The sequence below is a fragment of the Zonotrichia albicollis genome, chromosome 6 (assembly GCF_047830755.1).
Source record: "Zonotrichia albicollis isolate bZonAlb1 chromosome 6, bZonAlb1.hap1, whole genome shotgun sequence".
In the NCBI taxonomy this organism is placed as follows: Eukaryota; Metazoa; Chordata; class Aves; order Passeriformes; family Passerellidae; genus Zonotrichia; species Zonotrichia albicollis.
In genome coordinates this window covers 13750149-13767752 of record NC_133824.1, presented here as the reverse complement: position 1 = coordinate 13767752, position 17604 = coordinate 13750149, and the positions used below count along the sequence as shown (strand labels likewise).

The 17604-nt window shown below is 38.2% G+C and overlaps 1 protein-coding gene across 4 annotated transcripts in view; it reads right to left on the bottom strand.

Moving 5' to 3' along the window:
• Positions 1-13596, bottom strand: part of CEP128 (centrosomal protein 128) — a 112231-nt gene extending 98635 nt beyond the window's left edge. For 3 of the 4 annotated variants that reach the window (XM_074542531.1, XM_005479740.4, XM_026792160.2), the window contains exons 1-8: positions 13455-13596; positions 12262-12301; positions 10671-10828; positions 9253-9339; positions 7700-7826; positions 6641-6762; positions 3462-3553; positions 2698-2770 (exon numbers count right to left, since the gene is read on the bottom strand). In XM_074542531.1, coding sequence (XP_074398632.1) covers positions 2698-2770; positions 3462-3553; positions 6641-6762; positions 7700-7826; positions 9253-9339; positions 10671-10828; positions 12262-12301; positions 13455-13541 — 786 coding nt within the window. In that variant the 5' untranslated portion in view covers positions 13542-13596. Of the gene's footprint in view, positions 1-2697; positions 2771-3461; positions 3554-6640; positions 6763-7699; positions 7827-9252; positions 9340-10670; positions 10829-12261; positions 12302-13337; positions 13412-13454 lie in introns of those variants that run through there. The other variant, XM_074542532.1, reaches the window with a different exon arrangement.
• Between the last annotated feature and the right edge of the window lie 4008 nt (positions 13597-17604).

Sequence of the window (17604 nt, the reverse complement as noted above, 5' to 3'; positions counted from 1 at the left end):
CAAATATCTACAATAACAGACCCTAGTTTCTACATGCACTCTAATCTCATGCATGCTTTGCTATGCATACCATGAGAGTTATTTTTATTTTTAACATCCATACTAAATTCCCCTTTTTTGCATTTACCTCATCTCACTGATTCTGCCAGCCTCAACAGGAGATCAGTAGGCTTTGAACAAGGGCAAGGGATCCATACCTAGGATTGGAGAGCCCTGGCAAAGCAGCAGTGCACAATGTTGCTACCAGTAGGCTTTTTAAGCGGCAGGGAATTGGCTGGACACGATAGTGAATTATGTCAGAATTTTTTGGCCTGAAAAGTAACACTCTAAAAAGACTCTGAAGAAGCTGAACAACCTCCCAAGTTAAAATTAGGGATGAAAAATTGGATTTAAAACCCAAACAAACACCCTACAACAACAAACAAAAAAACCCAAGATAAAACACATCAACCAAAACACATATACACAAAATGACCAAACAATCCCAAGAAACCAGATCACCAAAAAAGTGGCAACTCCTCACATAATATATAATCTATTTTGAGAACCCCTTGCTATAAGACAAGATCATAAAGATATGCAAGTTATAATAAAGACTGGACAAGTTTCAAAACAGAAATCCACAGAGGGATTATTTCTCAGTACAGAAAGCAGACAGATCACTTCCAGACCAAGAAGCTCCTAACTCACAGGTGAATAGACTTGTATTGTACAAAACTATCATTAGATGACTGTCTTATATTGTACAGTAAACTTCCACTTTTTGGGCATTCATCATACATGGCTAGATCCTTCCTAATGACCTGTTTCTTGTGCAAACTGAATCGCAGCTATTCTTCCGTCTTTTTGAAGTCTTTGAATTAGTGGCCTTTTTTATTTTTCCCCTTTTTCTTTTTCCCCCCCTCTCCTCTTTCCAGTCTTCTTTCCATCTGGCTTTATGATGTTCTTCATAAAATCAGTAATCAGCAATGAGCAGAATAATCCAGGTGAATTCTTACTAGTCCTACACATAAAAATCATCCCACTGCAGCTTACTGCATCATTTGTGTCTTCACTAAAAGAATATCAGTAAATATTTCAGTTTTCATAGCGTTATTGCATTATAATGTTCCCTCCCAATTGAGAGACTTACTCTTCTGATATTGCCCTTACCATTAACAATCTACAGAAGACTTCCTTGTTATACCTCACCTCTCTCAGTTTTTGCTTCTCTCAGGTCAAAAGTTGTAACTTTCAATTTCATATCTTGAAACCCTACTTGCTGTATTGCACTGAGCAGTGTAGAAGGTCAAAGAGCTAGTTATTTCTTTCATTAATGAACAGACAGTGCATGCCTCCATTCCAGAGGATTGAGGAACATTTGTTTCTCTCATGCAATGGCACTGAACAGTTGAAATGTAGCCAGCTGTAGCAGCTATTTGCTTGAGAACCACCTTGGTTAAAATTGAGTTTGCTAATTCCTGGTACATGGAAGAGAAAAAAGTAAGTATACTGAGAAGTCTGCTACAAGAAAAACACAGCATTTTCCAAGTATCAAGAATTCTTTATCAGATAAACTTATTTTATCCTACCAGGCTACTAGGAGAAATCAAAATTAACATTCTAACAAAGCCAATTCCATCATATCTTTCTACAAAGGCTGTCAAGGCAAGTCTTCTTTCCCTGACAGACCCTACCATATCAAGAACATAACTGGTACAGATAGTGTCTCTTGAATCAATCTCCAATTTAATCCAGTAACATGAATTTACACAAGGATATTTATTAAGTCCGCTGGTACCAACAAGTGGTCCACGCCAATGATATTGTTATCAGTGATAAACACATCACTACAGCCCTTGGCAGAGCATTTAGTACCAATTCATGCAATTTTAGAGCAAGATGAATCACCTACAGGAAAATATGTACGTATAACACCTGCTTTGGAAAGTCAGCTTTGCTACTAGTATCACAGTAAATGCTTACATAAAGCATACACTCAAGTCCTACGTGTCAAGAGCTACCTACAGGATTCCCACCTACTTATTACTGTGGTGATTCTCAACTTCTCTTGTTCCTACAGCAATATGCTGTTTGACTTTGATCTCAATAGCAGATCTCTCTCAGATTTAAGTAACATAGAGTGCAGTTAGTCTGCTTCCAGCAGATACAGGAAATAAAAAAGAAAAGACTGCCACGGCTGTCCTCCCTCCTTTGCCACATTTTGTCAGGAAGCTTTAGAGAAGAGTACAGCCCAAAGAGACTCCTTCCATTTTGCTACACAGATGATAAGGATTGAAAAGAACAGGGAGGGAGTGATGAAGGAAGAAGAAACAAATGTATTTATCATCTTAACACGGGAAAGCTTGTATCTTTCCAAAGGTACCTTGAACAATTATAGGCATTCAAACCAATGTTCAAAGTTAAAATGCACCTTTCTCCAAGGCTGTATATTTTGAAACAGAAAAACACACAATACACGCACCTGCAAAACATTTTAAGTACATTAAAACAAGCACCTGAAGTATAAAACTTGCCTTGCTTATTTCATCATCAAAGGGTAACATTTCAACAACCTATAGCAACCGAAATAAGATCATGTTCAGATATACATATCAGTATGTCATACCAATTACCAACAGATACTTCAAACTAGAAGCCCACATCTTGTTTAGAATACCAGATTAAAATAATCCTTTTCATGTTAGTCACACTCACCGTTTCTTGTCTTTGGGACTCAGTGAGCTTTTCAGACAATTCTTCTAGAGTCTTTCTTAATTCAGCATCAGTCCTTCATAGAAAAATATAAGTAAGACAACATTCTATAGTGCAGAAGCTAAGTAGCACCCATGATAATTTCAAACAGCAACAACCCCCCCCCAGAATTTTTTGCTTCCTCAATTTGTTCTATAGCCAATTCATAATAATTTATAGCATAATGAGAAACAAGCCCCAAGTGGAAAATTCATTACAAAAAACATTCCCATTCCTCAAGTGAAGAAACAGAGCATCAGGTATCAGCCAGGTATTAGGTCAACAAGTAAAAAATTATGGACACATCTACACAGTCCTTTTCTACTAGGAATTAACAGTCTAACTCCTGTTATTGCTATTGAACAAAGCACCACATGTTGACAAAGTATATACATTACAGCCTGCAGGAGAGCTTGCCCTGAAGGGACTCAGTAACAAGAACAAACTACAAGCAAAGCTATAATAAAAGAAAATCCCTAGACCTTGTCATTTTGTGCATATATTTGAAAAAGCTGACAAAAGCCCCATATATTATACAATTTGGAATCAGTAGGTGTTATTTACATTTATAAATACTGCAGAAGATGACATAAAACAAGCAGTTCATAATCCTGCTTTCATCTACATGTTGCACAATCACTCCTTCACAAAATTATTTTCTGAACTAAAAAAGTTTTTAGAATTTTTTTCCACACTGTTCTCCACACAGAGTTTTATTCTGTTTGTACCGATTTCTTCTTGAGAGCTCGCGACTGATGTCATCTCCCAGGCGAACTTGTTCACTGCTGAGATCCCGAAGAGACTGGTGGAAAGAATGCAGCTGTAAATGAAATACACAAATTATGCCAAGGCTTAGGAACCCTTTTTTTCTGTGATATTCCAAAAATAGATATCTACACATTACACACTTTTGAAAATAAAGTAGATAAAAATAACCTAAAAAAACTAAAACTTCATGAACTGTAGTTGAGCCTGGATGACTGGATGAGGCTTATGCACTTCTGTTTCAATCCACCCTTCACAATACTTGCTCATTGTAGTTTAACTTTCAGTACTTTATTTGATAAACCAAGTTTCCTAACTATGGTTTTTTAATGTGGTTCAGAACTTACAAACTATACCAGCTCTTCAACTCAATGCAAAGCAAATTGAAATATCTGAACAAGTAATGTTCAGGGACATATTTCATGTTAATAGATACTAGTACAGGTAGAACAAAGTTCTGCCCAGCTATATATGCTACTATAAACAGATCACAAGGGAACTTGAAATGAAACAAGCAGAACAGTATAATGTATTCAGGAACTACCAAGAATAGGTATTTTACCTTGCCCAAGACTTTACATACTCCTTTTTCAAACCTCAGGAAAAACAAACAAACAAAAAACAAAACCACCCATCTACTTTCTGAAAAGTACTTTCTGACAAAGGAGGTTTTTTCTAAAAAACCTCCCATTCTCCCCATTCAGCAAGGTCCTCATTTATCATCAAAGTTTTAGGGAGCAAATAAAAAAATTAATAGGTCATTCATTCTTCATGGAACAGAAAGTGACAGTTAATCCATCCTAATGCAACCTATTACTGTCAACAATTCCAGGGCCAGGATTATCTTTATGAAAAAACCTAATTTATAATATTCCTTTGTTCTGTGTCCTAGATTTAAACCTGGATCTTCCACAATCAAGCTGACTGCCCTCAACATTCAGACACAGGCACTACTACCTCCTCTGTATGATTAACCATAAATTCCCACCTGACCTGAAGGACTTTGAAATAACATGTTGTATTTTCAACATGTATGTGCTAAGAAAGAGAGGGACTTAAATGAGTTAAAAGACCATTTAGCTGAAAAATTACTTCAGCCAGAAAAATTCAGAATGGGAATAAAGAGAACAGTGGTTGCAGAAAATAGAAAAAGCCACAACTTTACTTTAGCAGTACAGCTTTATCTCTGGTGTAATTTCTACCTATAATCATGATCAATGGCTACTTCTAGTTTACCATTCCCCAAAGCACTATACTCTTCTCACAAAATAGTTAATGACAAGAAAAAGGCCACATTCACCCACTGAAAAGCAAGAATAAGGAATAAACCAGCAGTTATCATCAAAACCAGAAAAAAATGCTATTTGCCTACATAGTTACTTAATATGAAGAACTCTGTATGCATTGCAGGAACTCCCTTGAATAAAATTTCCAAGACATTTATAGAATATCAAGAAATAATCTAAAGTAGTCCTAAGGATTTTGGATGGTTGGGAGGAAAGATTCCCATATAATATTTCCTTCCAAGGATTATTTTCTGCACTTACCTTAGGAGAGGAAGGAATGGGGGGAGAACTTGATTGAAAAGACAATGAAACAGGGTAAAATAAAAGTCCAAACTTTCTATAGTTTCCCAAAAAGTCAACTGAGAAAACTTGTTGTAGTTAAGTTTAAAATTATTTGGAAGCTGAGATTGATTTAATAAAGTCAATGTGAATACCTTACAATCAGCTTCTTTAACATTAGTCTACACAGATTCACTCAAGCAAGTCTATCCACCCTGTCTGAAAAAAGCAAAAACAGGTAGTGAAATCTCCTCTCTACCTATAGGATAACAGAAACACTATAATCTTATCCATTAAGGTAATTAATTTATTTTTTCTGAAGTCTGGAAGCAGATACAGGTTAAGGGATATGAAAATTACCTGTGGCACACACATCTTCTCCTCCCATCATCTCCCTGAAACACAGGCTCAAATTATCCCACTCACAGGTCAGACCAAGAACTAAGATGAAGAACTACCTGGTTCAAAATCAAGTCAAGCTACAGTGAACTAAAAGCAAAAGCACTAAGACCCTACACCATTAGCTAAAGCAGAACAATCCCCTTCACAGCCTCACTGAACTTCAGCACGAAGGTGAAGGTTAACTGCCTGGAAGGGACCTCTGGAAGTCATCCCATCCAAGCCCCCTGCTGCGGATACTGACAACCTGGTCAGAGAGAGAAAGCCAGATAAACAATCCCAAGAATTGTTCTGGGGAGTTTTAAGACGGCTGAGAGAAAGAATTAAAACAGCCTTGCAGCTGGTGTTCTGAACAGTTGTTTTCCCATGATGTTTACCAAAGGGTGTCTCCTTAATTAGCCAATCATGTGAGCTGTGTTGATTAAAGGACCAGTCAGGTCCATCCGTGTCTGAACAGGGTATAAAAAGGAATGGGTTCCTAATAAAATTATTAGCCTCCGGAAGAGATCTGGAGTGTGTCACTCATTCATCCATTCCTGATTCAATTGTGACACCCTGCCAAGGGAGGGTCACCTAGAAAAGGTGACACAGGAACTTGTCCAAGTGGGTTCTGAATGTCTCCAGAAAGGGAGACTCCAAAACCTCCCTGGGCAGCCTGTGCCACTGCTCTGCCATACTCATTGTAAAGCTCTTCCTCACACTGAGGTGGAATTCCTGTGTTTCAGTTTAAGGCCATTGCTCCCTGTCCTGTGACTGGTCACCACTGAACAGTCTGGCACCCTCCTCTAGACACCCATGTTAGAGATATTAATATGCATTACTGAGATCCCATCTCAGTACTCTCCAGACTAAACAGGCTATTCAGAGATTATTTTTCTTTGTCATTAGACAGCCTAAAAAGTAGGAAGATTATTTTCATATTTTACTTTTGATACCACTACCATCTACATCTTTTTCTCTATAATGATTTGCATGAAATTTCATGACAGATACAAGAGGTGACTGCCTAATGAAAAAAGCAGGTAACATTGAAAGCACAAATCATAACTGAAACATTCTTAGCTGCATCTTCAGAATCACTTCATTCAACGTAAAAGCAAAGAGTCTTTGAGACTCTTGGACTCTCAAAGAACAAACATACTGCCTGTTTGGCAGCAGCTCCCATTAGTGCTCTGTACCTGCTCCACATTGTCTGCCTCACTGACAAACCGAACACTTGCAGATCGAGACCTTCGGTGCTTATTGCCCGGTGCGCCTCCGTAATCCCTGAGAGGAGAAGTGGGCAGGAAGTGGTGGTTGCCTGCAGGAGATATGATACAAAAAAAAAAAAAAAGGCAGGAAAACAAAATTTTGTATGGGAAATTCTGCATTTTGCTTCACAAAAAAGGCTTATTTCATCTTGACAATATCCTTCTAGGTCACATTACAGACAAAACAACTACTGAATTACATATCATGCATATGACTCTTAGCTCTTCCCAGGATTCTTCTTCACTTTAAACATTTCTTACCCATGACATACAAGTATTCCAGAAAGAGGAAATTTTCTCCAAGGAGTAGTGTTTCCTCAAATTTCATTTGCCCAACCAATCACTTTTTCCTCCACATGAATCTATCAGATCTTCAAACTATTATACTTCACAGCTTTTACATAGAAATTAAATTTTTACAGCTTTCTGCTAAAATATATTCAATATTACCTCTAAAAGAAATACTCCTCCCAAACAAACCTTTTCCCAAAATATTAATGAATTTTGTGACATATACAAGGAAAAAAAAAAACCTACTCTTTTGTGTGTCATAAATAATTTCTGGTTTTTTTCTTTTCCACTGTTTTCAAACATCCATCATCTCATGCATTTAAAATTTAAATTCCCTTTCTGCTGTGAAGCAAGCTTCAGAAGCTGCAATATCTTTTGGATTTAGTTTTAACCTGTATGTACCTACAACTCATGCAGTGGAAAATTAATTTCCTCAGCTGAAAGAATCAACATTTCATTTAGCTCTCCTGGGATACCAGCAGAAAATACTAACAGAAACACAAAGCTGGAAAATTTACCACATAAACAGCTGCATAACTTAGTGCAGGTCTCCCAGATTTCTTAACTCGGTTTCTTTTAAGTCATCAACGATGACTTTCCGTAAGACCATCTCTATACATTTTTCCTAATTTCCTTTTTGCATAGCACAGCCATATGACATAATTCAAGCATACTCAAGCCCTTCAAGTATTTTACCTGATGTTCCTTCTCCATCCAGGTCACTGGGATATAAGCTTGAGAGAGATGCACTTCTCATTCCACAGTTTCGTGTTAGTCGCTGGCTCCTCAACTGACCTATAGATTGCTCCAGTGTTTCTTTCAACTGTAGAAAAGTTATAACTTATTGAAATATGAACACAGACTTGTTTTTTAAAAAGCGTGGAAAATATTGTTTATTTAAAAGTCATTAAGAGTATAAAAACTATTTTAAGCCAATTACAGCTATGAATTAATAACAGCTTTTCTTCACTATCTCATATATTACATTCCTGTAAATATAGCAAAACATGCTTCCAACACTGGCAGCTTCAAATATCAAGTTTCTTAAAACAGCGGTGCACCACATGGTGCACCACCATGAAAACTCAAAAGTTTATCTCCTACAACCAAAATAAGACCTATTTGCCAGCAATGCTCATTAACAGTTCTGCAAAATTCAGAAAATAACTTCCAAGAAATTATTTTTTACTGGAATTCCTCCACCAGCCCTATCTGGAATCAATTTTATATGGCTATCAAATTTCCCTAAGCAGCTTTACAGAAACCTCTATTTTTAGAAGTTTTACTTCCAGGAAAAGGAAGCCATTCCCAATTTAAGACTACAGAACTAGCTATATTCAAAAATTAGTTCTTCATTTTTCAAACTTACATCTCATTTTTTTACAATTGCATTTGTTAACTTTGGTTCTTAGCCACTTGCCTTGTTACACCTTTATCTGACAATCCACAAAACATCAGTTTCTAAAGGTTCTCCTTCTTCTATGAGAAGCTTGTAAACAATGGTTAAATTGATGCTTTACTCCTGCAGAATTATATGGTGTTGGATCTCTTCCTCTGAAGAAAACAAGCTTTCTTTTCTACACAATTGCTTCTTCACTCTCTCTACCTTCACATGCAAAATATTCTACATTTCATATGTATCTGTTTTAAGGCAGCACCTGCTGCAGCTTGTAACCGAATTGTAAACCTCTCTAGCCCTAGCAGCACTAATTTGTTTTGTCTTCTCTAAGACACCTGTTTTCAAGTTTTACAAGTTTGAGTTTTGAGTTTCTAAAATGAGAAAACTAATTTTAGAATTTTGCATCCTCTCTGCAATTTAGAGCAAGCTGGTCAACTGTTATAGAAATGACAGGAAAAAATGCTACACCAGTATGATCACAATCTCATTCCCTGCTGTAATTCAGCTTTTATCTTACCACTTCTTCCTGCAAAAGAAACATGTTTCCTAATACTCTATTTCAGCTACACATCTTGTACTTTGCATAGCACTATAACATAATCTACTGGGTGCTTATAAACAGAGAAGTAACGAGCCTACAAAACCTGTCAGTGTTTCTTTACACAACATTATACAATCATGTATAATGATTTAGTTTGCTCAAATAAATTATAAAAGTTTCTGTTTACAGCTACTTAACTCCTTATATATTCTATCCAGTAATACCAAGATGGTTTTTTACCAATACCAAGCTATGAATTCTACTAATGGAAAAGACCAAAAAAGTTAAGATAAACTGAAAGTTGCTCACAGTTGTTATTGCTTTGGTTTGTTCCTTGTTGTATTCTCTGTATTGTCCTAGCAAATGGTCAACGTGTCTTAGATTTCTGTTGGTATCCTTAAACAAAAAAGGTTTAGAAAAAAAGTCAAAACAGAAACTTCCTCTAATCAAACATTACTGTTGTCTTTATTCTTATTGGTTACTAAGATTCAATTGAAACACAAATGTTTTCTAAAGGCTCTAAGCATTCAAAATCCTATTCAAGTAAACCAGAATATGAAAGGATACAGCATAGCTAAAGGGAGGAAAATGAAGGAAAAAAAAAAAAACCACCAGATTCTGTAATTTCAGTACAACAGTAAGGCCTCAGCATCAAATAAAAAGTTTTTTTAAGTTTCAGCCATTCTGTAGAAAAAACTTTTTAATCCAACAATCTTAACATTACCTGCTTGTAGAACCGAATAGTTATCTGAGAAATAACAGTTTTTGAAGGTGAACACACTAGGTAAGGTCACTGCATGAGTATTTTCTGACCAGATAAACAGCTGGATCAGATGGAAGATCTGCTGAAAAGCAGTCCACAAAAAGCAATTTGCTTAAAATCAGAATTTCAGAAGAGCAGCTAGAAAGAGGTTTGACAGAATCAGAATACCAAAGAATCCCTTTTAAAAAGTAGTCAGACTGTATTCTTCTTATTATATTTTTTCTAGATTGATGTTTATTTTCCAGATAAGAAGTTTTAAATTTTAGATTTACCATTCTATATTGATTTTTCTCTTCTCATATATTAAAAAAAATTTCTATCCAAACAATAAGTAATAAAACATACACCCACCCACTCTAGGTATTCAGAACTGTCAACTAGAGAAGAATGGGAATAAATTGTCCAGCACTAATGGTGTCAGGATAGCTAAATGTCTCCTTCCATTTGCAAAACAGATATTCCCTCTGCACTCTCCACTTTTTCTTGCTCTCTTACAAGTTTAGAAATAATGCTTCTCACAGTGCTTTTTCACATCTATAAAATACCTGAAATGTAAGCTGTCTCCTGAAGGAATTGAGCACTTATCTATCAGAAATTTGGAAATGTTACAGAGTACAAAGACAACCAAGACAAGGCTGAAACCTTCTGCTAGAAAATTTCATGCCTTTTGTGAGAATCTAACAAAGCTGATTTGCCCTTACTCAGTTTGCTAACTTTATAAATAGTATTCCCCAACACATCATTATTTCTAACAACACTCTACTACTGTCTGATATAGCTGCTGTATCAAAGTGCGACAAGCCACACATTTTCAGCTCAAAAGCAGTATGAATTATTTCCCAAAACCATCTCTGGTTTGCAGAGAAAGCAATGTTTCCCATCTGTACAGTACATTCCACAACTTTAGAAATGAAAATTTGACCCAGGCTCTATAAATACTTGAAAGTTGTATTTTGTAAACAACCTGCAAAGTGCTTGCTAAAGTATGGATCTTCTCTGTAACTTCTTCAGCACCATAGTTCTGAGCTCTGCTGTGGGATGCTCTCAAAGGCCGCCTTCCAACCCGACCTGTAAATAAGTTGTCTGAATCACTGGATGAATCTGCCATCAGTGTCTTGAAGCCTAGGCAGGAAGAAAAATTAATGTGTGTTAATTCCTGTCTGTAACTGAAGTCTTGCACAACATTCCCAAAGCAACTTCATAAACTCAGATGGCATTTGCCTTTCTGGTTTGGGTCAGCAGGATGTACTTCTGAAGCACATCTTGCAACTGCCCCTCAGTTATTGCCTTTGTTCCCACTCTGAAGCAGGGTCAAGATGCAGAAGGCAGAGCCTCTTAGGAGCTAATTAAATCAAAATATGCAATCTCACTGCTTCCAAACGTTCAGTACCCATTATCAAATCACAGCCCAAAGAAAATTCTCCCCCCCAAACACAGAGTGATAAAACATCAATGTTTTATCAATCTTCCTGGTCTGCAGAACCACTCTCTTTTACTTCACACTACTCACTAAGCTGTCTTCACAATGGGGATTGCTAAATCTCAAGGACAGCAAAATAGAGGGAAAATAGGTCAACAATCATCAGATGGGCGAAATTATTAAAAACTACAGACAGCTGTGCCTAGAATAGTAAAATCACATAGTAACTGATTAAATAACAACCCTCAAAAGGTAGGTTAGATTGAAATTTTTTCTTAAACTATTATACACTGCAGCAGTTTGCCTGCATGGAATGACTTGGTGAAAGAAGAAATAGACTAGCAAACTCTTGAACCTCTGTAGTCAACAAAAAAAAAAAAAAAGTCACAGTAAAGATGACATTCTTCTAGCTATGAGGGCTGAAATTTACAAAAGAAACCATGGATGGATTCAAATCTTGTATTATATTTCATATAGAGGCAACTTGATGTTTTTTCAAGACTTTATATTTAATTTTCAAAAGGTTGCACATTTGTGTCCCCCAGACTTGGATAAAAACCTTTCAAACATGAAAGAACAGCAAATCAACGTGCTTAGTCTGTGCTCAAGTATATCAGTATTCCTTCTTTACTGAACTGGTGAATTTAACTCATCTTTCCTCTTCTTACCTCACCTCACTAAAGTACATTTTTACCAACAGTGTCAGAATTTGTTCTTCCAGTGCCTCACTCTAGTCAGCTGCATGGAAGTCTTAATGAGATTGAATAAACACTAAACACTGGGAAATAGAAATTACAGGATATTTTCAAAGACAAAGAAAAATAAAATAAATAAAACACTGGTATAGATAATAACACGGAATAATATTGGCTTTACTGTAATTTGGTAAAAAAAACCAATCAGCAAAACCCAATAAAGAAGTAGACCGAACCATAAAAGCCCCAACTACTGAGAGGAGGAAAAAAAGGGAAATAAAGATTTACAACATGAAAGATTAATGGGTTTATTTTCAGCTGTCCAAAAATAGGCTCATGAAGATACATACTAGCCAAAGCACAGAAGAAAGGTCAGTAATCAAAGTAAAAATAAAAGAAAGCACAGGATAAGGAGGACATTTTGTCTGAAGAAAACTTACTATTTACGGTTAAGCATTCCTCTTTGTTCTCATGAGCAACCTAGAAGGAACCACAAGTACTTTTAAGGTGAAGAAGTTGTTTCACATAAGTCAGTATCCTCATTTTTAAAGGAACTGTGCAAGTTTCACTTTAGATTTAAAAAAATCACCAAGAAGCAGAAATTTGTGGAAATGTTCCACATGCACATCTGCCTATCAATTGAAACAAACAAAACAAAAGCTTATCACTTCTTCCAAAAAGCTACACTAATTTCAGCACATATGACCTACTGGACAGTAAGAATCATTTGCCTCTTACTGGTTTTTAGTTCTACCCAAGCAGATCATAACCTTTGCTGAACTGATGAAAAGCATCAATACTCAGTATTTTCATTTCCTGTAGGAAAGAGAGCATTTCAGCTTCACTGAGGACTTTTTAAGAGATCTGCCAGGTAAGAAATAGAGCTGACAATCTCAACGTCAAGCTCTTCAGCTCGAGTAAACAAAAGATAAAAGTCAGTGTACACAACCTGATTATTCCTCGAGTGTTTTACTTGTTCAGCTCCACACAGACTAATCTATCACTAGGTAACTAACTTAGTGTTAAAAGAATGGTTGAAGCCTTATAGCCAAGACTGAGCACAACGAAAAAAAAATTTATAATCATTTCAGAAAGGAACAATATGACATTTGAAAGGCCCTTTCTTTCAGTGTTTGTATTTGAGTTTGGAAAAAGACAGGAAGGTGATCCCATATGGTGATATTTCACTATCGTGCCTTCAGGGACCAGTACCCCATTTTACTATCAATTTGTCACACCGTGCTCCCAGCACTCTTCAGCAGCACAACACAGAAACGGTTCCTTCGCACTGTTCATTAGCAAGTAATGCCCGCGGGGAATCCTCCTCCTGCCGGGCACGCAGGGAACTTCACTAACACCCGACTCCAGCTCCGAGAGTCCCCCGGTTCTTGGGCCCGGACAGGAGCCCAGAACAGCGCCGGGCACGCCGCCGGCCGGGCCTCCGGAGCGCCCCGCGGCACCCCGCGCCTCCCGCCGCCGCTCCCAGCCGCGCCCGCCCGCCCGCGGCGCTCCATACCGGACAGCCGCCTCCCGCACACCGCCCTGGCCGCAGCCCTTCCGCACCCCCAGCCCGCACCGCACAGCGCTCGGAGACGAGGCCGCCCCGTCCCCGGGCGCCTCCCGCCCGCCTCACCTCGCCGCTATGGCAACTTGAACTAGCCGCCCTGCCGCCAGCTGCCGGGGCCGCGGGCCGGGCGCCGGGCCCCCCGCAGCGCTCCATGGGACACCGAGTCCACAAGCCTCGGGCCCGCCATGGAAAACGCAGCGTGCGGGACTTCAACTCCCGAGAGGCTTTGCGGCAGCAGAGCGACGAGGGCCGGGCAGGTCCCGCCTTGCTGGGAGGCCGTTGGGCCTGCGGAGAGCGGTGGTGGGAGGTTCCGCAAGTGACCTGGTGTTTATGAACGTTGTTTTGTGAAACACTGAGTTTTTACAAAATACACATTGGTGTTTACAAACAAGGCAGCTTAATGACTGCGAAGAGCAGAAACAAAAGCTGTCGCACTGGCAAAGCCGGCGAGCCTGTTCCGCTTGCGAGCAGATGGCTGATAGGCTGGGTGGGGAAAGGCATTGAGCTACCGAGAGCAGCTGTTCTTACAAGGAGGCGTCTCCCTTCCTGGTTCTTGGCTGCTTCTTGTTTCCTTAAGCCACGCATTCCCCTGCTCCCAAATGTTGTATCCATTACCCTCGTGTGCAGTAAGAACGACCAGGTATTACACACTGTGCTCTGACTGACCTATAAGAGAGAAAAGGGATAAAGAGTGCTGTGACCGATTGCAGGAAATGTCTCCTGGGCCTCTGAAATTTGGGCATGGCTTGCAATAGGCCAACACTCACTGGAATATTTGATCCCCTGTAGGTGAGCACTCCAGCCAAAGGTAACTGCACTGCCCTGGTGGTCCATTTGGCCCCGCACACTGTGTTCATCAGTGACAGCAGGATATTGAGAGAGAGCACATGAACCTGGCTATGTACTATGCTCTAACCCTCTGTAGTTTCTTCTGGCATCTACATTTGTCGCGTCAGAGCTCGTTTGTAAGAAGGCTGTTTCCTTCGGTGTCTGTTTACAGGCCTGTAGACCTGCAGTTTGTATAATCCTGTGTGCCTTCCCGACCTCCTAGCAATGATTTCTGGAAGCTTACTTCTGAGTGTGTAAAAGTGCTTTATTACTACTCTGTGGTTTTGCATAATTTAAGGGGTCTTTGCTGAAGACTGTGCTAAAGGCAGATTGAAAATCTAAATAAACTGTATCAAGAGTTCTGTTGACAGCTTCAAAGGACTTTCAAAACATATAAGGAACATCTGTCCTTCAAAAAAGCTGTTCCGATTCTTCCTTCAAAGAGCATACATGCATTAATTTTATTCTTCCTAGTAGTTTATACTGATGTACCCACTACAGTTCTCAGAGTTGTTTTTGGAATTGTTTTTTTGAAGCTAAAGAGTATTGTGATTTTGTTTGTTTGTTTCCTTTTGTCATAAGGATGTTAAATATGTGCATAAGATTGCTACAATACATCTTCAGTTTGGAATGAGGATGATGAGAAATTATTTAACTGTGTAAAAGAAACCACTATACTAGACAAAATTATAAAGAAGTTGTTTAACTTTATAAGAACAGAACCCTTTAATTTTATTAGATGGATTTGAAAAATTATATCCCAGCATTCTGTTATCTGAAGTGCTGTGTTAGACAGTAACATGACGGTGCTTGCATTTAGAGAGGCCAGCATGGTCTTTCTGCTTTGCGTTAGTGCTGCTTGATTAATGCTGTTGTGCCCCTTGACTAATACAAATATATAATACAAATACAGATCTTGGCTAAAACTTAAAAAAAATATTATTCTGACCCATTACATATATATAAATAAATGTGCATATATATATAAATAAATGTGTATTGAGTCTGAGGACACATACCTTAAGAGTTGGAAAATCCAGAAGGACTATAACTTTTTTTTTTAAGCTTAAATTCAATTTTTAAAATTTTTGTATTTGTCACCAATGATACCTTTTCATGCTATACTACTTGTCCTCCATGACAAGTCATTATTCATGTAGCTTTCAGGAAATTGTTTCGCTATTTCTTTCACAAGGCTATCAAAAAAAAAAAGACAACACAAAATAAATAACTGTCCTACAGATTCATCTTTCATGGTACTCAGAAAATGAGTTCTTTTGTGAACAGCTATCATAAATGCATAAAAGAGGAGAAGCACCATGTGGTAGATGAATTGTCACCTAAGTCAGTGAGCTTGAAAGCCATTTTTTATTTATGATTGTTGTAATAAACACTCAAACTCCTCTATTAAACATGCTGGTCTCCTTATTGAAGGAAGTATGTGCCATGACCCAAGTCAAAAAGTGCAAGATCTGTCTGAAGTCAGAATTATGAGGGCAAATTCATTTTTGCTAGAGGTTATTTCTAAGCCTGGATGCCCAGGCAAGAGATGCAGACAGAGCAGAATGAAGTCAAAGATGGCTAGAAAGCTGACTTTAGATGAAGAGGCACAGGGAATGTAAGCCTGAGGGAAAAAAATATACAAAGAGAGACATAAGTCCGTAGGCCCTGGGATGCACCCATGGCTGCTGAGGTAGCTACTGGCAGGATGATGGACACCAAGATAATTAATTTCTCCATTGAGGAAAAGCTGAGAAAGCTGGGCTGTCTAGGCTGGGGAAGAGAAGGCTTGGAGGATTTCATCGGTGTGTAAATACTTGAAGGGAGAGTGTCCAGTGACAGGGCAAGAGGCAACGGAACAGGACTTTCTGTCATCATCGGGAAACTCTTTTCAGTCTTGAGGGTGACCAAACACTGGCACAGGGAGCATGAAGAAGCTGTGGATCTACATCCTTGGAATAATCAAAAGCTGTCTGAACACAGTTCTGGGGAACCAGCTCTAGGTGACCCTGCTTGAGCAGGAGCTTGAGCAGATGGCTTCCAGGGTCCCTTCCAATCTCAATGATTCTGTGACTCAGTGATTCAATAACTCTTTCTGTAGACAAATATACTGCCTGAAAACAGCTCTCATCATTCTTACCTAAACTAATTGCTTAAGGCCAAGAGATAGTTTCATCTTGCTCATCTGTCTGAGCACTCTTAGAATTGACAGCCTCAGACTTTATAAGGCTTTACACAGCAGTACCCCCTCTTTATCCTGCAGCCTACTGGGTATTTCAATTTTCACAGTTTTTCATGGATTCTTACAGTAAGGAAAAGCACAAGAGTTCCTCAATATCCCATAACCATAAACCTCCAAAACTACCTTGAAATAGAATACAGTTTTTTTATATGAACATGAATCTTCAAGAACCTAGAATAAAATTATTTCATATAGCTGTTCAAACACTTGATAAATGATGCTGTGTCAAAGCAGTGTGTCTAATGTATTTTTTTCTGAGAGGCCAGAAATTATTTGCAATACTGAAATAGAAACAGGTAGGAATTGGCATATCTTCCAAGCATCTAGTATGTCAAAACACATGGATTAGTCAGGAAAAAAACCCCACCAAGTCTTTTAATCTACTCTTTACTGATTTGTTTTCCCAGTTTAAACATTTCCTCATGCAGTTGTTCCTAGATGTGGCTGTTGATATCTGGTGATCTATGTGGAACACTAATTAGACCTAATTGCTTCTTTGTTAGAACCTGTTGTGGTTTATCTGATTTGTGTATAAACCACATAAGCAGTGAAAGGATAAGTGAGAAACTGCATCAAATCTGAAATATGATAATGTTATTTTTTTCAGAAAGCACCACAAAAATGATGGAATTCGGAGCCTTGCAATGCTTGAGAGGACATGTACTAAATGACAAGCTGTGGCTGTCACTAGAGGGAGTGCCTGTAACAGTGGAAAAAATGCCTGCCAAGCCTTGCTGTATCTAAATTAATAGGAACATGCAGGGGTCTCTGAAAAAGAGCCAGGAAAAAAATCTGCAATATACAGTGATTTAAAAGTGACTTTCTTTCCTATATGTGCATTTGAATCAGAGCACAAGACATTCTAATTGATAAAAATGACTTAATTTCTCTAGCCTTGGGGCATACAGGATTTTGAATGTCTGTTCTTAGGATTATATTTATAATTGTGGATGTACACTTGTTGGTGATACTTTTAATACATTAACTGGTTTTAGTATATAAAAGAGAAATATTTATTAATATTCTACAGGGTTGAAAAGTTGCCAGTCACTCTAAGCTGCTAGATGCCATCACTTTTCAAAACTGATGTGATCAAAACTATTGATTATTGTTCTTTTTTACAGCTTAAAACAGTTGCAGTCTTAA